Raw genomic sequence first — 26,183 nt, 5'->3', positions numbered from 1 at the left:
TAGCAGTGCCAGAGAAACAGCAGAAACTGAGAAAGGAATCGTGTTACAGTGCGGAAAGTGTTGTGAGCTCAACTCTTTTATACACATCAGCTTCAGAGAGTGCATGATCTTACGGAATCAGGTTTTCAGTCCAGAAAAGCTTTTTCTCTATTTGGTTACTGAGGATGTGTGCTCAGGGCCAACACTTTTTGTCCATAATCCCATTCACAAGACATCAGCATCAGTTTAGTGTTAATGTATGGGCAGGCATGATTGGAGACAGATTTATTGCAGCTTTCATTTTGCATGGAACAATGAGTGGAGCATCATGCAGTGCTTTTTTAGTAGAACATTTACATATTTTGTTGGAAGAAGTTCCACTACACTTACATCAGAACATGTGTTCTGTGCATGGCAGGACACCTCTTCATTTTGCTCTACAAGCAAGAACAATTTTAAATCAGCATTTCCCAAACAAATGGATAGGTCATGGGGTGGCAACAGCTTGGCCATCACTAATCAGTTTTGGGAAAAATTATGGTACATAGTGCATTCAAGACCTATTGTGAATGTTAAAATTTGTCACTAGCATATTTAAGAAGGATTTCAGCAGGTACAGCAAACACCTGGAATATGGGAGCGTATAAGACAACCCACAATGCGGCGTTTAGAAGCTTGTGTTATAGTTAATGGTAGAGATTTTGAGCATTTCATTTGGCCACGGGAAAACAATATCTGACAATAAAAAATAATTGTAGACCCAAGTTGGAAATCTGAAAACAAAACAAAAACAAACAGAATGAAGCAAACATGTAACAACAAAAAAGTGGCTACAACTAAGAAAATTAAAAAAAGTTGACTGTATATACACTGATCAAGCAGACCATTATGACCACCTACTAATAGCTAGTATGTCCACCTTTGGCATGGATAACAGTGGCAATGCATCATGGCATGGAAGCATAGAGGCCTTAGTGGCAATGCATCATGGCATGGAAGCATAGAGGCCTTGGTAGGTCGCCAGAGGGTGTTGGCACCACATCTGCACACACAAGTCAGCTAATTCCCATAAATTCAGGGGAGGGGGGCGATGAGCTCTGACGTAACGTTCAATCACATCACAGATGTGTTTGATCGGATTCAGATCTAGTGAATTGTGTGGCCAGCACATCAGTCATAATTCGCCACTGTGTTCCTCAAACTGCTCCATCACAGTCCTGGACTTGTGACATGGAGCATTATCTTGTTGAAAAATTTCAATGCCATTGGGAAACATGATTGTCATGAAGTGGTGTATGTGGGCTGGAACCAGTGTATGATAGTCCTTGGCTATAATGCTGCCTTGCACAAGCTCCATTGGATCCAGGGATGCCCATGTGAATGTTTCCCAGAGCATAAGGAGTTGCCGCCAGCCTGTCTCCGTCCTGCAGTACAGGTGTCAAGGAGTTGTTTCCTTAGAAGATGATCGATTTGCACCGCCCTCATCAGCGTGATGAAGAAGGTATCATGATTCATCAGATCACACGATGCTCTGCCACTGTTCCAATGTCCAGTGCTGAAGGTCATGTGTCCATTTCAGCCATTGGTGCCGATGTTGTGGTGTTAACATTGACATATGCATGGGCTATCAGCTGCGGAAGCCCGTTGTTAGGAGCGTACGGTGCACTGTGTTTTCAGGCACACTTGTACTCTGCCCAGCATTAAAGTCTGATGTTAGTTATGCCCTTAGTTCACTGCCTGTTCTATTTTACCAGTCTGCCCTGCCTACAGCATCCAACATTCTGTAATGAGGTGTGGTCGCCCAATCCCACAACTTCTCGACATGGTTTCACCTTGGTTTCATCACATGTTGAAGACACTCACTACAGCTTTCCTCGGACACCTGACAAGTTATGCAACTTCTGAAATGCTCGTACGGAGATGCCGGATCATCACAATCTGCCCTCGGTCAAACTCAACTAGATCGCATACCTTCCCCATTCTACATACGGACAGCACACCCACTGATACTAGAGGCACCGTGTTTGTGTGTGTGTGTACTAGAGGCACCGTGTGTATGTGTGTGTGTGTGTGTGTGTGTGTGTGTGTGTGTGTGTGTCTTACAAGCATTCATTCCCTGGCTCACTTTGCAAATATTGCCCATCAACAACTGTGTGAGAAGTAGATGTAGAAAGAGATGGTCATGGTTTTTGTCCACCTTATTCACCTGATTTCTTCTTGTGGGTTCACATGAAGAAAATATTGTGTACAAAACATCTGTTGAGACTGAAGAGAATCTGCTAGGTACAACTGCACTGACTTTGTCTTTATTAGAGAAATAGATGTTTCTTTTCTGATAAAACTTTTCCGAGTATGTGACCGTTTCGTCATATTTTATAGACCACTGTTTTGGTTGCTGTGATCTTCATGTGGATTGTGTTTTTCCTAATCAGTCAGTGCCATATTCAGATTTTGTGTAGTATTAATGAATCCTACTCCTAAAGTCAGCTCATCAAGCAGTGCAGGAAAAACACATTAAAAGGATATGAAAATGTGTAAGTTTTCAGAACCAATTGCTCCTTCTTCTGGCAGATGGATTGAAGGGAAAGTACCAAATAATCAAACATTGATTATTTTCCTTGATATACTATTCCTAGAGTCAGTTTGTCAAGAATGCTATTGTAGTGTATTTTTGATTGCACATGGTAAACAAATTGGCTGTTTCAATATGTACAACAGAACTTTGTATGACACTGTTGTGTCTATTTATAATCTGGGGCTGTAACTTTGAACAGTTGCTGTGACTGTAGCAGCTTGTTCCAAGTTGTAGAGGTATCTGAAATTATTACAGACATATGCCTAATGGGATATCTGTCATCATCAGCAGACAAACATAAAACTTGATGGATTGTAACACACTGACATTCATATTCAGGAGGGAGGCAGTTCAGATCTTCATCTGGCTATCCAAATTTAGCTTTTCTATGATTTCCCTAGATACCTTAAGGCAGCTGCCAGGTTAGTTCCTTTGAAAGCGCATGACCAGTTTCCTTTCCCATCTTTTCTCAATCCAACTTATGCTCCATGTCTAATGACCTCATCATCGATGATATATTAAACCCTTATCTTCCTTATCAATAATAATTTTGTAATTGTTTCACTTATGAATTCCAATTCCCTACTTATATGAGGTACCTTCCACCATGGACTATACAATGGCCTGCAGAGTATGTATGTACATACCTAACAAAAGCTGATTTTTAGTTACAGTGACAGTTATGTGTAAAAAAATCTTTTGTGTTCTCTAATTTGTTATCTGCTCCATAGGTTGGAAGAGCTCTTGGCGTGTCAATATTGGACCTTTCAGGACAGAACCCATGGAGTCGCATACCCAATTCTGAGTTCCGTTCTCTAACTGGGATAAGGGACTGGCTGCGTGCTCATTGTATTCCAGAGCAAGCACATGGACACAAAATGTCAAGAGCTCAGAGGCAAGCACGTAACTCACAGCCCATCTCACAGGTAGGCGAACAAGTTACGCTCTTGGATGACATAAATATCAAGGAGTGCTGTATATGTTAGTTATCATTTTGACTGAAGAATTATAAATTCCTATATCATTACTCGCACTACAAATTGTTTCAGTGATGTCTGCATTTGAAGCATGGTTATGTAGAATGTGATAAAAAAATTATTTTTAAAATGTATATATAATAGTTAAAATTGTGAGACTGAGATTTGTCCCATTGAACTTTAGTCTTTCGAGGACCGTATGTAATACTACGCCTTTAATATAAGGGACCATGCAAGATTTTTAAAATATTTTTTATATTAGAGTGTTATTTTTATAATTCTGTTATTTACTTGGGCATTTTTTTTTTTAGTTTTTAAATCATTGTGTTCAACTGGTATATGATATGAAACAGCTCTCTTTCTAAATTGTACGGTTTTTTGACAAATACATCATTTCATACGCCTATTGTGTATGCATTTAGTTCTCCATCCATGCATGTTTAAGAGTTCCTGTTTTATAAGCAGTCTGCCTCTCCCAGGCTCTGTAAAGCATGCCAGTCAATATAAATAGAACTAATGACTGCATTTTTGCTGAGGATTGAAGTGAGAGAGTCTTTGCCAGGTTGCTGCAGCCAGCAGATCACCACTGCGGCCATCCAGTAGTGATACTGCCCTCAAGAGCATTCCACGTGTCCGAAGACTGGCTCCCCTCCCAGCAAAAGCTACCAGCAAGCTGAATGGTAACTGCCCTCAAGGCATTGCAGAAGAGAGGAAAGAAAATGTTTCAGGTTTCCCTGTAGGCACATCTCGTACTGTGTCAGATGTGAGGACTGGTCGCAGTTTCCAATCATCCAGAACCCCTGCAAGCCCATGTTCTCTACAGCGATGTCATTTAACTGGAACAAAGAGAGTCAGAGGTACTCCAGGTGCTGCAGGAACATGTGTTTTTAAGCAGATACTTAGTGTTAAAACTAAATGTGTATCTGTTGCTACAGTTGCTGCAAACTCAAAGAATGGGAAAAATATGGTTAATGGAAGAATACTTGGTAATGTTGGAAATGGCAAGAGAAGTGAACAGAATGTTTCTACCTCATTCAGTCATTCTTCCAAAACAAGAGTGCCAAGCTCAAAAAACTCTCACGAAAATCGATTTGGATTTCAAGGTGCAGATATCCAAAAGGATAAGGTATTGTTGAAGCAGGTATCTCGTGGAAGTGGCATTACAGTAGGGAGAATAGTAACACCCAACAGGATAAAAATTATTAAGGATGATCACAAGGCACTATGTGATCAGCACATAGTGAAACAAGGATCAAAACGTCTAAAAATATCTCCTGTAAAGGGTGATCATTCAATTTTCCATGCTGCTTCACAAGTTGATAATGGATCAGTGTCTAATGGAAATTTAAGCTGCAAAGGTGCTTTGTCATTAAATGCTGATACAGATATAAGTATGTTAAGAGGTTTTAATACTCTGGATGAAATACCAAAATTTTCAAAAGATGTTAATTATTCTGAATGTAACAGAGATAAGTTGCACTGTAATTCCTTACTGAAGGAAGATACTGATAATAGCTGCTGTCACTTGTCTCAGGCTAGGAAACAGAAACCACTCACAAAACTAGCAAATACTGTGGTTCATAGCTGCAAACATGAAGGTGATAATGTCACTGGAACAAGTAAAGATAAATATAGCACTAGGCTTGATAAGCAGGCTAAAAGTAAAACTACACACCTCTCACCCGTTAAAGTACTGAAGAAGTCACCATCATTTGGGAAAAAACTGAATACTGATGTGACAAAGAAACGAGTAAAAGTCTCAGTTAAAAGTCTCACTACTGTTGCTGCTAAGCTGAAAAAGTCATTTAGTGGAGAACTAGCAATAGACAAAAAAAGGAAAAAAAGTAAATCTAACAAGCTTTAAGAAAAAAAAACAACTATACTTTACTTGAGTAGCCTGTGATAAATGTATGAAATATGTTGAAAATATTATGTTTATACTGGAATATATTGATAAATCTTCATAAATATATTATACATTTTATTCTTAGCCTTAATGAATGTATATGTTTATCTTTGTGGAGAAGTCATGTATATACAGCCACAATACTTCAGGACTACAGGGTTTGATTTTTTTCACTTGCAAAATTACATTGTTGAGGTGGTAACTTCATACCACAAATGCATTACTTCTCTATGGGGGTAATTATTTGTTCTTGTGAGAATACTTTATTGTATTATACAATTATACTAATTCTTCTGTGAAGATTAATATGAAGCATTAATTAATTTGTATGACACTGGTACTGAATTTTATCTGTAAAAATACTTGTGTGTTTACAGAGAACAAGAGATAGTTTCTATCTTCTGTGTACAAGTGCTGCCACTGTCTTTCTGTTTCCTGTATGCACCGTTCCTTGTTACTGATCATTGTTAATATAAATTATTTTAAACTATGTGCTGGTTTGTTCATGTTGTTGCAATGTAATTGTTGCAGAAAACATAGTGTTCTGAGTGCTGCAACTAATGTGCCTCAGTGTGTATAGTAAATGTGCAACAAAATGAATTTTTGAGGTTTTACCAGATTTTTTGTACTTCAGTGTTAATAGATCATTGATTTAGAGATCTGAATGCCCCTTGGTACTTAAATGATATATCTACTAAAATAAAAATATAGTGTTGTTGTGCCCCATAAAATTAAATTTAGATAGGCTTTAAGACTGAAACATTTTCAGGGAAATGTTTCATGCATTGGTACCTTTCAAACATAATCTTTTTCCACACAATTAATTGCTTGTGGAAAAGTAAGACTTGTGTTGTGAAAAATTTGTACTTGGTGGTTTATTGTTGCACCATATGAGCACTAGATGTTTTTTTTTTTTTTTTTTTTTTTTCAGATAAAAGTAAATGAATTAATTATATTGTCTGCCTTTTCTGCCTGTGTGTGTGTGTGTGTGTGTGTGTGTGTGTGTGTGTGTGCGCACTTGCGTGCGTGCGTGCGTGCACATGCGCAAGCGTGCGTGCTGTTCACAAGCTTCTTTACTCATCTTTTACAAGTATGCAAGTATGTAGAGGAAAAATAATTATGTGAATGAATCTTTGCTTTTATAAAAACAAAACACATCATGTTTTGTTGGTTTGTAATACTGAAGCATATTAAACTTAAAATGTGCTGAGCACACATGAATATTATAAAACAGAAATTACTTGATTTTTCAGTGTGACACGTGCTCTCACAACTATATTCTTAATTAAAAATGTACTTATTTTGTTTTTCTTTTTATGAATGTGCTGTATTAGTCACATGCCATAGGTACCTTCATGTTAGACAACAATTAAACATAATTAAATATATTTTGGCGACGTCTGCCCTGACTTCGTGACCCATGTGTGCAGATTCCAAATTATCTATAACAAGGGCATGTGTATAACCGCACACGTGTGTACACACACACATTCACATATTAAATAAATTGTTATTAGAGTACTCTTCTAGTCCCAAAATGGATCTACCATCAGTTTGACAATTCAGATATCATGGAAAAATAGTTATACAACACTGTTGAAAACACTTAATGAATATTTCCAGATCTAATGTGAGATTGTAACAGGCAATAAGAGAGTGTTTTCCACAATATCGTTAAATTTTCCTCACTTTTTGTCAGATTATGTTCTGCTTATTTGTCAGAGTACTCTTTATGTAGCTGATGTACTATAAATATTAATTTTGAGTTGTCAGCCACTGATGTCCCTGTAATTTAATAATCACCTTACCACTTCTTAAACTGAAATGTGAATGGTATACACATTAAAATCACCCAAATCAGTATTCTCCAGTAACTGTCAAAATACAACTCTGAACCCTCATGTGCAGCAGAATTCTCCACTTTCAGTTATCATTGCATTATGTCTTGTTACAAAAGCAGAAAAGATATTTTGTTTCAATTTGTAAATTTTTAAATTAATGAGTTCTCCTTCATATAAAAATATTTATGGTTATGTACTAAAACCCAGAAATTTAAACTGGCTATTTTGTAAAGCTATTGCTTAAATAATATTTGTTAGAAACAAAGCATTCACAGAAATCCACTTGGTATTAAAATATCCTATGTAAATAAATTGTTGACATTTGTACACACATATTATGTCAGTTTTCACACAATTTCAAAACTTGACTGTTTCCTTTTCCCATTACTGAGTGAATATATTGTTGAAAATAATAGCAGTCACACATAAATTCATTTTTATCTCCTTATCAAACTTACCATTTTTCCTAAAGTCCATTTGTATAAGAAACTACTGTGTGTGTGTGTGTGTGTGTGTGTGTGTGTGTGTGTGTGTGTGTGAGGGGAGAGAGAAAGAGAGAGATAGTGGACTGAAATCTTATAAAAAGAAGACAAGATTCATTTTATTTTGATTAATTATTTTGTGCATTTCAGACATTAGTGTGATTCATGATGTGCATCAGTAAAAAAAGCTGAAGTAACTATATGTTCTCTTAATTTAATGTAGTTATCAGGTTCCGTGGAAAAAATGTGAGCTATAGCTACAAAGTAATGTAATGAGCCATTACATAAAAAACAGAAAGCTGATAAGTAACAACACCAGAGAAGGAAAGTTGCTACTCACCATACAGCGGAGATGCTGAGTCGTGATAGGCACAATAGAAAGATTCACACAATCATAGCTTTTGGCCATTAAGGCCTTTGTCAGCAGTAGACACACACACACACACACACACACACACACACACAAATACTACTTGCACACACACGCCTGCAGTCTCAGAGCGCTGAAACAGTCTCAGAGAGCTGAAACTACAAGAAAATTTAAAAACCAGAAAAGATGATTATTTAAAAACTTACACAGAAAATGCCATAAACAGTGCATTACAGTGCAGCACTCTCAAACACTGCTAAGAACTTTTGTACAAGATAAAAGAAGTAAACTACAGAGAAGCATGTCAACTTAGATTTTAAAATATGAGGTTTATTGGACAGTTGTCAGTCACACTTGAAGCCTGTTAAAAACAGAACCTGCATAATAGTGCAAACCTTCTGTACAATGGCTAGAGAAATGTTACCCAACAATGAACTGTTCTTTCCATCTAGTGGCTACTGAATGTTTGAATGACTCCTTATTACCTACCACAAATCCCATGAGGGAGTAAAAGTAAGGAAATAAAGTGTATTGCCTAGATATCAGCCTATACTCCCAGACTGGAGTTCTCTCTCTCTCTCTCTCTCTCTCTCTCTCTCTCTCTCTCTCTCTCACTCACACACACACACACACACACACACAACACACACACACTCACTCTCACTCACTCAGAGTACAAATTATGGATGACATCAAGCAATATATTTGAGCATACATTAGTGCACACACATATCTCACAAACTGTCAACATCTGGCAACAGACAGTGGGACTCAGTTTTCATTGTTATGCTGCTTTTGGAGGCCAGTAATGTCAGGAACAAATGCATGACATTGCTGAGAATGGGACCAATAAATTACATAGTTGGTATGTAAAGCAGTGGAAAATAATTTTGTGAAGTGATGACATGGGGCACTGTGTTGGGCACCTGTGGATCTAGTTGATGTGCAATGATAGGTATTGATAATTGTGTTGTGATTACAGTATAATTTGGAGGAGGCTGTTTTCCTGGGATCAATGCTTTTGATTAATGGCAAAATCGACTCGTTTTTATGAAAACATTTTAGATAATAATATGTTGTCCACATATCTGTGAGAGAACTGAATCAAGCAGTAACACTCCGGCCCCTGTAGTAAGGACCATTGCCCCATGATTAAAAGAAAATTAAATGGATTTGCTGGACTGGACTTCCCATAGACCTGATATGAGCCCCATACATCTTTGGGATGTAGAAGAGTGTCTTTTGCCTATCAAACAAATTCACCCTAAAACTCAGCAACAGGCAACAAATGTTTCTCAGGAAGAATGAAAAAAAAATCCACCTTTCATTGTGTCACTCATTAGTGAAAACCTTTCCCTGAAGGTTAAATGCTGAAACAATTCCAAAAGGACATGCTGCAGACTACTAGTTGCATGGTTGGTATCTTGAATGAATCTGCAGTGGATTTTAAGATACTTTTGGTTGTGTAGTGTAAATTTGAGTGGAACTTCTGTAATGTTTTATAAATTCTAACCACACTAATCTCCCAAAAGACATTACTGATGTGTGCACAGGTTGTATCATCATTGCACTATCACAATTATTATTATCATCATCATAGCTGAGTGGTCAGCACTACGGAATGCCATGAAAAGGGGCCTGGGTTTGATTCCTGGCTGGGTTGGAGATTTTCTCTGCTCAGGGACTGGGTGTTGGGTTGTCCTTATCATCATCATTTCATCCCCATCGACATGTGAGTCGCCAAAGTGGATTCAGCTCGAAAGACTTGCACCAGGCGAACAGTCTACTCAACAGGAGGCTCTAGCCACACGGCATTTCTTTTTTTTTTTTTTTTTTCATCATCATCATGTAATCGGACTTAAGAACTCTATATATGACTTATGACTTCAGTGGTGACCAGTATATCTTCTCCAGTGTGACAGTATGTACTCCATAACAAAATCTTTGTTAATGGTATATGCCTTAGAGGAACCATATTCACTCCTCAGGATACAGTGATGACGGGAAAAAGTTTCAGTCAAAACTATTTCAGGGTGACAACATTCCAAGATATCATGTTTGGCTCTTAGAAGTATCTCACATTATGTTGACCTGAAGATAAGAGTGTTGGTGCCTTTTGTATATGTATTATATCTTTTGGTGCAATGCAACTAAAGAAAAGAAAGTATTTATTCGGTATGAGTGTAAAGTAGATAACTGCACATCTTACAGAGGCCTAATTAAGGATCTTGGTTTTCTTACACTCACTTCCCAGTACATTATCCTGAGTGGTTTTTGTTTCTGACAATAAAAATGAATTACAGCTTAACTACGATCTGCATAATGAGAATATAAGACACAAAAATAATTTCTATGTATGGTGTGTCTCCATGTCCAGAGTTCAGAGTGGAATTATGTACTCTGATGCAAATGTATTGCACAAGATCTCATTTAACATAAACCAAGAATTGTCAGACCGTACCTTTTCAATATAAAATGAAAAATTACAGACTCCAATGAACTGGCCATTAAAATTGTGAGACCTTGATGGTGATATACAACTAATATCAAATTGATACAAATTGTACTACTTGCTTGGATATGCAAATTATACCACATGAAGTAGGTAGTAGTAATGTCCTCTTAAAATGCTGTTAATAAGAAAAGATTACACACAAGGTTTCTCATCCAGAAATTATTTACTAGTAGGCAATACAGACCATGTAGAACCTTGGCCCCCTTCAGCACCTCCTTTCATTCCTCTCTGTCCTTTTCTTTCCTTCTCCACTTCCTGATTCCCATTGTTTTGAGGTCCTCTTCCATACCTTTAAGCCATCTTGTCGTCCTCTTCTCCTTCTTCCCTCTGTCTTTCCCATAAACACTTTACTGACAATCAGTGTTTCTGACACTCTCTGTACATGATCAACCCATCTTATTCTTCCTTGCTTGATTTTCACTACAGTATTCAGCTGTCCAAAAAGTGTTTGTAGTTCCGCATTAAATGTTATTCTCCAGCTTTATTCCTCGCTTAGTGCCCCACATATCTTTCTCAAAATCTTACTTTCCCAGTTGCCAACCTTTTTCTTTTGTATTCATCACCCAGCTTTCCAATACATACATTACAATAGGTCTTAATATTGTCAGATATATTTTGATTTTTGTATTCGTGCCAGTTCTAGACTTGAACATAATCTGCAAGGAACAATAGCATTGGTTTCCACCTGCTGACCTTCCTTGAATTTTTACTGTTGTCCTGTTATCTTCTATTATTATTTATCCCAGATATTTAAATGCTTCCACTCATTTATATTATTTCCAGTTCCTTCTTACTAAAGCATCTTCTCTATCCCTACAAGGATCTTCCGTCAACATATATTTGTTATGTCTGTATTCCCTTCAAGTCCTAACTTTTGCACTGTTCCTTCGAATACAGCATAATTATCCTTCAGAGCTCTAACTTCCCTTGCAGTTAATGCTATATCATCTGTGTGTGCCACCACTTGGGCTGGCCAGTTAAATATTGTTCCCCCTGGGTTTGTCAGCATTTGGCAAATTACCTTCTGTAGTGCTAAGTTAAAGAGTAGTGCAAAGATCACATTTTCCTGCTGCAGTTCCCTCTCCACATGGAACTTTCCTGACAACACTTGTTCTACTCTGACCATGCAAACTGTTTCTTTTGTTGTCATTTCCATCAACCTCAGTAATTTTAGCAGGTTTCTGAAATCATTTGTACTTTGGAGAATTGTCATTCAACTGCACATTTGATGAAATATCCACATCTAAAGGCTGCAAATTTGCACAAGTCACATCAATAACCAAGAAATGAAATAGGAACAATTCATTGAATTGCAAACCCATATCATGGACATCAATTTGCACTAAGAGTTTCAAACATACATGGTGTTTTAAATATAATGAATTACCTTGAAGAAAATTATCTACTGACATGTAGTCAACATGATTTAAGAAAATATTGTTCTTGTGAAACACAACTAGCTCTTTATTCACATGAAGTAATGAGCGCTATCAACAGGGGATCACAAGTTGATTCCACATTTCTAGACTCCCAGGAGGCATTTGACGCCGTTACTCAGATGTAACTTTTAATCAAATTGTGTTCCTATGGAGTGTCGTCTCAGTTTTGTGACAAGAGTCATGATTTCTTGCCAGAACTGCAGTAACTGACAGAAAGTCATTGAGTAAAACGTAAGTTATATCAGGCATTCCTCAATGAAGGCTCTCTGTTGTTCGTAATCTATGTAATTGATTTAGGGGACAATCTGAACAGTCCTCTTAGATTGTTTGCAGATAGTGATGTCATTTATCATCTAGTAAAGTCATCAGAAATCAAAACCAATTGCAAAATGATTTAGACGAGGTATTTGTGTGGTGTGAAAAATGGCAATTGACTCTGAGTAATGAAAAATGTGAAGTGAACCTTATAAGTACTAAAAGGAATCAATTAATTTTCAGTTACACAATAAATCACACAAATATAAAGGCTTCAGTTCAACTAAATACCTGTGGATTGCAAAATGAGCAACTGAAATTGGTATGGTCACATACACTATGTGATCAAAAGTATCTGGACACCCCAAAAACATATGATTTTCATATTAAGTGCATTTCAGTATTAGGTACTCCATATCAGTGACCTCAGTAGTCATTAGACATCGTGAGAGTGCAGAATGTGGTGCTCCGTGGAACTCACGGACTTCGAACGTGATCAGGTGATTGGGTGTCACGTGTGTCATACGTCTGTACGCGACATTTCTACACTCCTAAACATCCCTAGATCCTCTGTTTCCGATTTGATAGTGAAGTGGAAACGTGAAGGAACACGTAGAGCACAAAAACATACAGGCCGACCTCATCTGTTGACTAACAGAGACCGCCAACTGTTGAAAGAGGGTCGTAATGTGTAATAGGCAGACATCTATCCAGACCATCACAAAGGAATTCCAAACTGCATCAGGATCCACTGCAAGTACTATGACAGTTAGGCAGGAAGTGAGAAAACTTGGATTTCAGGGTTGAGTGGCTGCTCATAAGCCACACATCACGCCAGTAAATGCCGAACGACACCTCGCTTATTGTAAGGAGTGTAAACATTGGACAATTGAACAGTGGAAAAACGTTGTGTGGAGTGATGAATCACAGTACACAATGTGGCGATCTGATGGCAGAGTGTGGGTATGGTAAATGCCCGGTAGACATTATCTGCCAGCTTGTGTAGTGGCAACAGTAAAATTCGGCGGTGGTGGTGTTATGGTGTGCTTGTGTTTTTCAGGGTGGGGGCTTGCACCCCTTGTTGTTTTGCGTGGACCTCAGCATCTTTCAGCACAATCAAGCACCTGTTCATAATGCTTGGCCTGTGGCGGAGTGGTTACATGACAATAACATCCCTGTAATGGACTGACCTGCACAGATTCCTCACCTGAATCCTATAGAACACCTTTGGGATGTTTTGGAACACTGACTTCGTGCCAGGCCTCACTGACCGACATCGATACCTCTCCTCAGTGCAGCACTCCGTATGGACTGCCATTCCCCAAGAAACCTTCCAGCACCTGATTGGACATAAGCCTCTGAGAATGGAAGCTGTCATCAAGGTTAAGGGTGGGCCTACACCATACTGAATTCAAGCATTACCCATTTAGGGTGCCAAGAACTTGTAGTAATTTTCAGCCAGGTGTCTGGATACTTTTGATCACATAGTGCAGATAATGTTGTGGGGAAAGAAACCAAAGATTGCATTTTATTGGCAGAACCCCTAAAATATTCAACAGTGTATAAAGAGACTGTCTAAACTATTCTTTTCTGTTCTCTTGTGGAGTATTGCTCCACAGTCTGGGATACGTACCAGATATTATTAGCAGACAATATAGAAAAAGTTCAAAGATAGGCAGCTCATTTTGTACTATTGCAGAATAGGGGAGGGAGTGAAACAGATATGGTAAGCAGTTGAGGTGGCAATCATTAAAAGAAAGCTATTTTTTGTTGTGGCGAGGTATTTTAATGAAATTTCAATGACTAACTTTCTCCTTCAAATACAAAAAAACATATTGTTAATGCTCACATGCATAGCCAGAAGTGATCATCATCTTAAAGTATGGGAAATCAGAGCTCGGACTGTAGGATTTAAGTATATGTGTTTCCTGTGCCTTGTTCGAGAGTGGAACAGTAGAGAAATAGTATGAAGGTGGTTCAATGAACATTCTGCCAGGCATGTAAGTGTGAATTGCAGATGTAGTCGTATAGGTGTAGATGCAGAAATAGAGTTTGAATATAGTGTGTTTGTGAGATGATCATTTCATGCCTTGCATAAGAAAGAGAAACATCTACCAGCACATATCGGAACTCGGCAGCAGCAGGTTTGTGGACTATCAAGACTGAGGTTTATGATTCCATGATATTGCTGCTCGGGTTGTTCAAAATCTCACAACTGCCATGCGAATATGGAATCTGTGAGCTCAGAATGGCCATTCTCAGCATCAAGCAGGATCTGAACAGGACCCAAGAGAACAGACATATCGTTCACTCAGCCATGCAGGATCACACAACCATGCCCTATCAGTCAGAAAATGGGCTAGTTTGCAGGAACACAAGTATCCACACCGACCATAATCCTTAGCAATACAGACTATCAGCATGGTTACCAGGGAGCCACTGTTGTGACTTCCTATGGCCAGCAGTCAAGGAAGGTGCACTTAGAGTGGTGCACCCAATGACAGCTCCAGGTGCAGGAGTGGCGCCACATTGTCTTTTTGATGAGTTCTGGCTCTGCATGTGGATTAACAATGGATGTGTCTGTGAATGGAGATTGAGAGGGAAATGAACATTGCCAAATTGCATTCGTCATCCTCATCCAGCCCTAGCAGCTGGCCTGATGGTATGGAGTGTCATTGGGTGCACAACTCCGTCACTTGTGGTTTACATAGCTGATAATTTGGATAACAGCCATTACATTTGTGAAGTATGAAGACTGATAGCTGTGACCTTTGTTTGAGGGGTTGTCACATTCTCTATCAAACAGATAATACAACACCACATGTTGACCATGCTCTCCTCACCTACCCTAATACAGAGAGTGTTTGACTGTTGCCCTTACAAACACAGTCTCCAGCTCTCTCACCCATTGAAAATATGGCGATCAGCTTCTGAGAGGCTGGCATGCCGCACAGGGGGCGAATTTCTTCAAAACCTGGGTGTAATAGATAAATGGCTACAAAGCCGCACAAAAACTGTGTTCTTTTTAGATTTTGGGAGGTTACTTATTACAAATCTGATGTCAGAATTACAAAATTCAAAATGGTGGATCCAATATGGCTGACCAAAAATTGCAAATTTAGCATATTCAAGTCAAATTTTGTTTATTAAGTATTTTGAGATCACTGACAACAAATTAGGATTTGCAGTTCCTGTATTGAAAAGTTTTATTTGATATTTTACATTTTTCACATTCCTTGCTTGCATCATTATCACTATCAGATGGGTCACTGCTGGTGTGCCTACTGGAAGATGGTTTGAAAAGGATATCTTTTACCTCTTGTGGCATCTGTTTATCTTCTTCTGTTGTCATTTCCTGGAATCTCAAGATGAGTTGATACAAAGATGCCAGAAGCTGATGAAATACATCATGTATCATTTCCTCACAGATATATTTGTGTGTAAAATGTTTTTTGATAACACTGGATAACCTTATTCTGAGCTTCCTGTGCGTCTTCAGACAGCCAACCAGTCCGCAAAGGAGCAGCTTTGATCGTGGCATATTGGTGGATCAGAAATATCTCGACTGATGTCAGCATTGTGTGTCATACATAGAAACATATATACCATTTGTCCATATTCAAGCAGTACACTATAACTTTCTCGATGTTAATGGCACACTCACTTAACATTGTCTGCCAGATTGCTTTGCTCATTGCCATCAGTCCCTCATCAAGTCTCAAACTTTGTGCAGTTAAAAGCGCATCACCAAAAAAGTGCCTAACAGTACTGCTGTACAGATCTGCTTCTCAAGCCATCCCCCAGTGGACACCCCAACAACTACCCTTCTTTTAGCAATAATGATACAAGCAGAGAATGTGACTCCAGAAATGTTTCAGTTTAGCTGGTGAGTCCGTAGATGGTGGTATAAGAGGCATACAATATAATTGACCATACTTTCCCACCCGAGTATTGTGATAATTAAGCCAATCTGTCCTTCAACTGACTTAGTGAGCTGCCACATAGGAATTCCTCCTACTTGTTATATAAAGATCCTTTCATAATGTTATGTCCCCTTGTAGAGTCATAGCAGAGCCATCCGATTCTGAAAATGCATTGCTACTGTCTATGTTTTATGTAATGAAGTGGGAAGAGGGTTTTTTATGCAAATAATTTTTACACAGGTTGCCATTGTTGTATGTTTATCGAAGAAACTCCATAAAATTAACTTGTTCATAATGATTATAAGCTAACTATTAATGGTACAAGAGTATGGTCTGTTGCATGACTTGATTGAAAAGCATTCTGTTGATGACTGCTAACTATGGTGCACAGTCTGTAACTCGAGTGTATAATTGGGATAGTTTGTGTAAAGTCGTACATCTTCGGTTGTGCCAAAGTTATTCATTTATATATTAATATCAATGTTTCCTGGCATTTTAATATTACTGAAAGACAGTATTTATTACCCGTGGGCTCCTCCTACTGTCTGTGTGGCAAAAGGCAACTTTTGTTAGCAAATATTTATTAATAACAATTACTTGATTCACGCCAGAATAAATGTACTTTCCCTATGTATCTCTTTGCCGACATCATAAGCGATATCTGCATCTCATTTCACTGGCTCTGGAAGTGCCAGATGATCAACCACCTCTGTTAGCCAGTGTGGGAAACTACGTCACTCTACTCCGTACGTACTGCAGCACTGATACATTCACTTCACATATGTGTAACAGCAAAACTGGAATTAAAATAAAATAAGTTCTTATTTGAAAATAAGAGGTACCTCACAAGTTCATCTCCTTATCAACAAGTGAATCAATGTTGTTAAATTGTTTCAATAGCTACTTAGAGATATCACAATGTTGAGCCAATAATTTCCACAATATTGTGCATTGTTACATATTAATTGTGTACCATGTAGTACTGCGACACAGAAAAATGGCTGTCCACGAACAACATGTAAACACGTGCATGCAAACACATTTGAACTCTTTAACAATACTGTAAGGTAGTAGGAGAGCCATTTAGAAAAGTGGAGTCACACAGGGGAAATTTTGTAGTCAACAATTTCGCATAATATCAGTAGTAGCTTAGTTTTAATGCCAGTTAAAAATTTCATAAGCATACCTTCTGGAGTACTAGTCAACTTATTTTATCCTGAGAATTAGGCAGGATTGTGGTCATATATAAACAGGCCACACACACACTATCTGAAAAATGTGTCATCATCTGATTCATTGTTTACTGGCAGCTGTCAGGGCACATATAATATCAACTTGTTACTGAAATGCCACCGGAGCATTGGACAAGTATACACTAGAGCCATCTATACAAGATTTTGTGGGAGTAAGCTCAGAATGCCTACCCTTTTCTATTTCTGTTCCGCCCAGGTTGTGAAGTGAGATGGCCCACTGTGTACTGCTGCTCCCCAGCAACTGCAGTTGATGAACTCTGGCATATGTTGCTACCATGTGAACTAAATTTTGCCTCACATACAGCCCCAAATCAGTGATAAAATTAATTATGTATTCTCCTTACTATACAGTATAAACACAACAAGTAGAATTTTGTTGTTCACTATACTTCCTGGTGTTTCAATTTAATAGTCAATAATGTACATTCTTGGATTGAAATTCCCTGTTAGACACATGGCAGGAAGCAGTGTTCAACAAGAAGTGTACTACAAACAGCCTATTTTGTTAGAGATGTAGATAACTACTTTCTTGTAAAAATTAAAAATATCAGTGATGTCAAGTTAATATACTGCCTGACAGAAGAAAACGTGAAGCACCCATAAGGGAAGGAGGAAACAAAATGAAACTTCATGGGTTGGGACGGTATGTTGTGTTATTTCAGTGATTACAAACAGAGCCAAATTTTCAAAGAATATTGGGGAAAGATATTGGGATCTTGTTGGTCACATCAGTACCTCAGCCTCATACAGGCACTTCATAGGCAGGCATGCAAAGTGTGGATGAACATTGTCACATAAGAGGTAACATAGGAGGATGCAACATGTCCATGATGTGCTGTTGTGCGAGTTCTCTCAATTCGTACCAGCCAAGACCTGAAGTCATAGTTGGTGACTCCCCACACAGTGATGTCAGGAGTCACACTGCTTTGCCTCTGTAAAACCTCGGAAGAATGGGACCTCTTTCCAGGTCGCCACCATACTTGCCACCATTGGCCATCCAGTATAGTGTAGGAACAAAATTCATTGCCGAATACAATGTGACACTTTTCATCAGCAACCTATGCATGAGATGATAATTCCATAGCCTGACTGCCACTAGTTTCGCAGTGATGGTGCAGGATAAAACAGAATGTTGCTGGGAGTCTCTTTCTGTTCTCAGATCGCAGGCACAGATGTGAAGAAGTTGTGATGTGTGTGATGCGCAGTACAATATTCCATTGGTGACGGTTACATTTAGTTGGCGTGAGTGCAAACAGTGTTAAGGAATATAGTGACAGCTATTATTGATACAGTGTACAGCTCTAGCTTCTAAGAGTTAATTTTCTGTGATTATTGTATACCATGAGTCATTCCATGTCACTGAAGGTTCTCTTTCATGACAGGAAATGTGGAACACGGTGGGGCAAAAAAATCCTATAATCACAGTCTTTATTATAAAACAAGTGGTCTTAAATATTGATTCAATAAACATAGGTGCCGTGGCTTGTAATGTTCACCTAAAGCCATGTCCACACCAGCTGTGCTGTGTAAAACCAAGACTGAGTTTGGCGTGACCAGTGCGTTCTTAAAGCTTCACTGCTTTGCACAATAATGAACTTGTTCTATACTGTGGTGGTGCATGAAAGGAAATAGATCGTTCATATGCACTCTTTTTCTCTAGTGTTTCTCATGTTTCATTTTTACTGACATGTGTATGCACACTGGAACACTGCTGTGCATCTATAAACATGCCCTGAACTGTTGTGTCCGATATAACACTGTGCGGTGCGGCACCTTCAAAGTGGACATGGCATAAGATATTACCAAAGAAGGTATGACATGATTCACTCACTTTTGATGTATGGGTGTGCACCAGTGATGGCAGCGGACACTTTCGTCCTTCACAACTGAAATAATTAATACCAGTATGTCAGTCAAGTCAAACTGTGGGCTCTTGGCAGTTGTCTAGCTGCCCCATGAGAATATTCATGATTCAAGTCAATGTACTATTACATATCAGCCTAACAGTCGTCTCATTATATAAATGCCAGTTTTAACACTAACCTGTCGGAACTCTTGGAACAATATGTAGGACCATTTAAGGTACTAAGACAACTGTCCAGTTTTACTGTCTCTTAGACAGCTGAAAAATAATGGATGTAATATACAATTTTTAAAATGAAGCATACCAGAATCATAACGATTGGGATCATTATAGGAAGTTTAGTGGTCCACAGCAGTGGATAGTAGCAAAAATGGCATCAAGGTCAATGCCCCCAATAGGCTACTGCATGGATAATGTGGTAAGTTTATGTATTTACAAAACAAGAGGGTGCTAACTATGAATAAATATACGATAATGCAGTTCTGATATTGTGGCAATGAAGTAAGTGGCATTTTCTCAGCTCCCAGCCTCAAAGGATTTTACACAAAGTTTCCTGTTATTACCAAGGTTAGGGTTTTTAGGTGCAAATTTCAAATGAGAAAAGGAAGGGAAAAGGTGCTCAAATAAGATAAAAAAATGGACAAAAGATGCTGGTTTATTCAACTAGTTCAATGATTTCTCTTGCCTGTATTCTAGCTTATTGAATTACAAATCAAATTATCACTTGTCAAAAGAAGGAAAAAACATGAAGCTGTTGTACTTCAAGACATTAAGCCTCTCTACATTTTTAAAAATGAGTGTGTTTGTATTGGGAGATAGAATGTTTTTGTAGATGATAAGCTTCTTTTGAAACCCACAGAAACCAGAGGGGCAATCGTTGTAGTCACTCAGAATGACAACTCTACAGATGTTGCAAATTCCTCATTGTCTGGATTCTACTGAAGACTATACTCAAGTTTGTCTTCGGGAAAGCCATCCAACTGCTTCCTCACAGAAATAAAAATATCCCATTGTTTTTCCTTTTCCAGACCTTGTTCTTCTAATCATTTAATAGCTGTGTTCAGGTACTTGTACCTATTGACACAATATAGTTCTGTCTGCAAATTATGTATTTTCTCCGGTAACAGAGGTTGCTGTGCCGTGGAAACTGCACCTGCATGGGCTGGATGCAAAGAAAGCACAGACTCTCTAATTTTGTCAAAATTCTCACACAACACACAGCATACTCAATCCAGGATCCCCAACCAGTAATGACCAGGAAATTTGGAAGGGGCAGGCCAGGGGTTTTCCTGTATGGATCAACATGATTCGGAGCTTCCAGTGGAATCCTCTTCAACTGATTTGCGATGTTGTATTCGTTCCTTATAGGTTCACAAACCCTGTGAAGGACATGAACCAAGCATGCCACTTGCTTCAACTTAGGAAATAAAGGGTTTCAATTGATCAACAGCTGAAACTATGAAGCCTAGTCTGTAACCAGAAGTAGTTCTTGAAACTTGATACCAGTAGGCCAGAATTTTTTGCAGAAGTCTGTAATTGATGGCATAACTGCACTGGCATTTTGGCTTTCTGCAACTCATATATGTTTAACAACATGGGCTTAACTTTCTACCCTGCAAAAGGAAAAACTAAAATGTTCAAAACATGTTATTCCCTTGAGTCAGTGGTTTTATCCACTATGATTCCACATTGCAATCAGACACTTTCTCTTTGATTATTTGTATGGTTTCTTGGTAAACAGAATGCATTTAGTATTTTCTTAAAGCACTCTCATCAGGCACTGACATCCTTGTGTATTTTTCAGGAAATCCCTGGAAGGCTGGATCATGCACCTTACTGGAATTCCTGCTTGTGTAAAGGCTCACACAAATCAATGTTTAATTCCTTCAAATTTTGGCTCCTTGAAGGACATTGTTGAAATGCATTTATTAGTTGAGGTTGGTGCAGTTTGTTTGCTTCAAGAGTCTTATTCATTTGACTCTTACAAGAGAAAGGCCTCAGACACGGCCAACCAATTTGGCTCAAATTTGGCAGGTCACTTGTGTGCAACCTAAAACGAAGGAAGGAAGGAAGGAAGATATTTTGGGTCAACACCCCCGCGTTTTTGAGAAAATCACCCCTAAAGGTTATGACGAGCAATCGATTCAAAATTGGCGGGATTGATAGATAATTGTAAAGAGAGCATCCATCATAAATGGGGTCCACAAACGCAAACTTTTCCAGAAATACAGGAAAGAAACTCTTACAACTGCTCTTGTGTATCCACTTGATAAACACTAATCGCCGACAGCGCAACGGCCAAGGTAACTGGCTGGGATTCGGGAAACCCGGGTTCGAATCTCGAAGAAACTTAGCGGAAGTTGTTCTTTTCAATTTGTATTTTTCGATATGTCAATTGATAGGGATAGGAGGGTTAATAAGGTAAGTAAATCAATAAGGAATTATAATAATAAGGTAGGCAAACTAATTTCCCAAGCGCCGTGAGTTAGTAAAGTATTAAACTTTTAAGCCTTGTCACATGAAAACAACTCCGAGTAAGAGTGCTGCGAGGGATCACAGTTCACAGATAGCCAACCGCGCGGCGCTTGTTTACAGCGAGGCACAGGACAGAATGCACGCGGGGAGAGTTAAATTGTCCCGGTTGCATCTTCGTCATATCATAGTTGTGAACCTGGAAGAGTGAAGGTACCCAGCACGAGCCTTATAGAAGTCAATCGGAAAGAGTTGTTTTCCGTCATTAGGCTGCCGTGAACCTCGCGGATACATGTAATGATTTTTCCATCGTTAATGCGCCTAATGAAATACGTTTTGTGAAAGAATGCAGTGTTCTAAACATATGACGAGTACTGTATGTAGTTTGTAGTAATTAGCTCGTCTGTTTCTGCCGTAGTAACTAGTTATTGTTTGTTGTCATATATTTCAGGTGCATAATCTGAATAATAGAGGATGTACACCCTTCGACTAGCGCAGTAATATATAGTTGGGAGCCTGTCACAGACGATGGCAAGCGGGAAGTTGCCGACGCTGTGTTTTGGTTTGTAAAAGAGTTGCAAGACATATGCATTATCAGTGCACAACCGGAATAAGGCAGCTCTGTTTCTCGGCGTTCTAGATTCATAGGAGCGGCTATCGTCGAGCGGTTTTTGGAGCTAACGAACGAAATGACTTTTGTTGATACTGAAGTACTATACCATGAAGACGAAGCAGAAGGTGATTCAGTGGAAGATATCCCGACTAGAGAATCGCAAAATGCTCATAACACTTTGGAAATCTCCACGTCACTGGGAATATGTGCTCCATCTGTTTCCGATGAGTATTACAAACCGGTTACTAAACGATTGAACTACGGCGCTATACCCCTTGAAGTAAAAATAAAGGCGGTAGCGCTAGCCAGGAATCATCCAAATTGGAACTTACAAACACTGCAAAATAATGGAGCAACAACAGCCCTGAAAAGGAAGGAGGACTTGAAATTGTGGGAAAGTGATATCGTTAAAGGAGGGACAAGATACGACAAATACCAGGCGATAAATAAGTGGAAATATGACCGATTTGTCGAATCTCGTTGTCCTAATGAGAATGTAACAACGAGAATACTTAAGGATTGGGCTGCAGGTGCAGCGCATCAATATAGCCAGCAAGAATTTTACGTTTGCTGCATCATTATTTTGGGCAAGAAAGTTCAAATCGGAGTATAAAATTCGTCAATGGCACGTCACTTAATACGTCTCTCATAAGAAGGTACAAAATATAGAAGATATGAAAGTGGCAGCTCTTTTCAGTAGGCAAACGGCGTCACTTATGACCGGTTTTAATCGTGATTACGTGATCAACACCGATCAAACAGGATGCGAGTATCGGGTGAACATTCGACGCACGTTATCGCATAAGGGAGAAAAAGTAACCCTTGTCGCAGTTGGCAGTAAAAACAAACTAACACATTCGTACACGGTGCAATATGCCGTCACAGCCTATGGAAAAGTGTTGCCTAAGGTTTTCCTGTGTTTACAAGAAACGGATGTTTACATTAAACATTTGGTCCTCAGGTTATAGAAGAGGTCAATCGTTTAACCGACTTGTTGAAAAATGTTTACATTACCTGCTCCAAATCCAGGAGACTGACGAAAAAAAAAGGCGAAAGATTTATTCGCTTTGAAGCGAAACCATTGGATTCCTGGAGTGGGCAAATTAATACTGCAATATATGACACAATGTTTATAGATGGCGAGGGTCAGCAGAAGTGCACAGTAAAAGTAATACTGCCAAACTGCACACCTGTGTGCCTGCCGTGTTAATAACTTTATTTCCAGGCTTCAGAATTGCAGTGTGCTTCTGGAAACCCAGCGGGAATTGCACAACCGCACGGATGCAATAATTATTCACAGCATAATTCATAACCAACTTTCAGCGTCGATTTTCAGGCAGTGATATCGTATGAGTGGTACGCAGCAAAATTAATTCCCGAAAAAGACATATTTTGAAATGTAAACCAAGTTTGTCTTCCGCTGACTCTTCGGAAGGAAGAGTGTAGCTGTCGAAAGATTGCATTCATTAGATATTCCTGGTGCAGTGAGTATATTTGTTTCGAATGTTTATATGACAAGTACCATCCATCTAGCTGTTCGAGGAATAGTGACTGGAAGCGCCGATGTAAAGTGACCAGGAGTAACATTTTGGTTGTTTACTATCCCAAGAGGTTTGAGAAATTTATTTGCCTACCTTATTATTATCATTCCTTATTGATTTACTTACCTCATTAACTCTCCTACCCCTATCAATTGAGATATGGGAAAATACAAACGAAAAGAAAAACGTTCCGCTATGTTTCTTCGAGATTCGAACACGGGTTCTCCGATTCCCAGCCACTTACCTTGGCCGTTCCGCTATCGGTGCTGTCGGCGTACAGTGTATACCATGTCGGTACAGAAGCGGCAGTTGTAAAAGTTTCATACCACGATTTCTGGTAAAGTATGCGTTTTCGGACCCCATATTTGATGATGACAAATGCTCTCCTTACAATTATCTATCGATCCCGCCAATTTTCAGTCGATTGCTCGTCATAACCTTTAGGGGTGATTTTCTCAAAAACGCGGGGGCGTTGACCCAAAATATCTTAGATTCCTTCGTTTTAGGTTGCACACAAGCGACCTGCCAAATTTTAGCCGAAACGGTTGGCCGTGTCTGAGGCCTTCCCCTTGTTAGAGCTGGAAATGTGTTGTTTGGTAAGTTCCAGTAAGAAAAGAAGGAGAATGGACATCTCAAAGACAGCTATTATCATGCCGCTCGGTTTGTTCCAATACATCTTCATGCCGTTCGGCCTAAAAAACGCGGCACAAACACGGCAACGTTTCATCGACTCAATCTTACGACAGTTCGAGTTTTGCTTTGCATATCTGAATGACATACTCATTTTCAGCAACTTGGCTGAGGAACACGAAAATCATTTATCCAAAGTCCTCCAGACCTTGAACTCCAAAGGCGTCGAGGTCAACAAGGACAAACTCCAATTGCGCCAGTCTTCTGTCACATTTTTGGGATACACCGTCTCCACACACGGACTACTGCCTCCCAAATCCTGCGTGCAGGCCATCACGTCACTGCCGCCTCCGGCTACTTGCAAAGAACTTCGACGTTTCTTGGGTACAATAAATTACTACCGTCGGCATCTGCCTTATGCCCCGCTGACAGACTCGCTGTTGGGCAAACAGACTTCAGGCCTTAAATCAGTTCGATGGACTGAACCTATACTGGAGGCCATCAAGGCTCTAAAAACTTCCTTAGCACACGCCGTGACACTCGTCCATCTCAACCCGTCGGCTGAGTTGTTCATCACTACAGATGCCAGCGACAGCGCAGTGGGGCAGTACTACAGCAACGCAAAGGCGACATGGTTTCTCCCCTTCATTTCTTCTCTAAAAAACTCTCTACAGCTCAGAAGAAATATTCTGCTTTTGATAGGGAACTACTGGCGGTCTATGAAGCCGTCAAACACTTTCACCCCGATGTCGAGGGCCGTTCTTTCTTCATCCTTACTGATCACAAACCACTAGCGGACGCTTTCTGCAACCCTCCCGGGGACCCACCCCCTCGGCGTTTCCGCCACTTTGATTTAGTCTCTCAAGTCACAACAGACGTTCGCTACGTCAAAGATACAGAAAACATACACGCTGATTTCTTGTCGTGGATCAATACTGTCTCACACATCATCGACTTATCCAAGCTGGCCGCTCACCAGGCCTCTGACTAGGCATCTGAAGCTCTCCTCGCAGATCGTCAAACATCTCTTGTGTTTACCAAAGCCAAGCTCCCTGCCGTTTTGGACAAGGTGTGATTCTTCTACTGGCACCCTCCGGCCGTTGCTCCCGCCCACATTGCGCCAGCAAGCCTTCGACACCTTGCATAACCTCACTCACCCTGGCGTCCACGCCACCACACGGCTTGTATCCGAGCATTTCATTTGGAAAAATATTAAACAGGACTGTCGGACCTGGGCACGCAGCTGCATCTCCTGTCAACGCAACAAAATTGGCTGCCACACCTCCCCTCCACTAGGCAAGTTTGACATTCCACAAGGAAGATTTCGTCTTGTACATGTCGACCTTATCAGTCCACTACCACAGTCGGAGGGCCACAGATATATTCTCTCCACAATTGATCGCATCTCTCGCTGGGTGGTAGCTGTTCCTTTACCCAACATCACCACTGAAGCCGTGGCCAAGGGTTTCGTCTCCTCATGGATTGCCAGGCTCGCTTGCCCGACCACCATCACCACCAACCAAGGTCGGCAGTTTGAGTCTGTCCTGT

The 26,183-nt window shown here is 39.6% G+C and overlaps 1 protein-coding gene across 2 annotated transcripts in view; it reads left to right on the top strand.

Annotated features, from left to right (window-relative positions):
* The window catches only part of LOC124612538 (cytosolic carboxypeptidase-like protein 5), a 174,620-nt gene extending 166,956 nt beyond the window's left edge, over positions 1-7,664 (top strand). The window contains exons 10-11 of one of the 2 annotated variants that reach the window (XM_047140811.1): positions 3,286-3,480; positions 4,094-7,664. In XM_047140811.1, coding sequence (XP_046996767.1) covers positions 3,286-3,480; positions 4,094-5,395 — 1,497 coding nt within the window. In that variant the 3' untranslated portion in view covers positions 5,396-7,664. The remainder of the gene's footprint in view (positions 1-3,285; positions 3,481-4,093) is intronic. The other variant, XM_047140819.1, reaches the window with a different exon arrangement.
* The last annotated feature ends 18,519 nt before the right edge of the window (positions 7,665-26,183 follow it).

Source organism: Schistocerca americana, chromosome 1, assembly GCF_021461395.2.
Source record: "Schistocerca americana isolate TAMUIC-IGC-003095 chromosome 1, iqSchAmer2.1, whole genome shotgun sequence".
Taxonomy (NCBI): Eukaryota; Metazoa; Arthropoda; class Insecta; order Orthoptera; family Acrididae; genus Schistocerca; species Schistocerca americana.
This window is presented reverse-complemented; position numbering and strand designations above follow the sequence as displayed.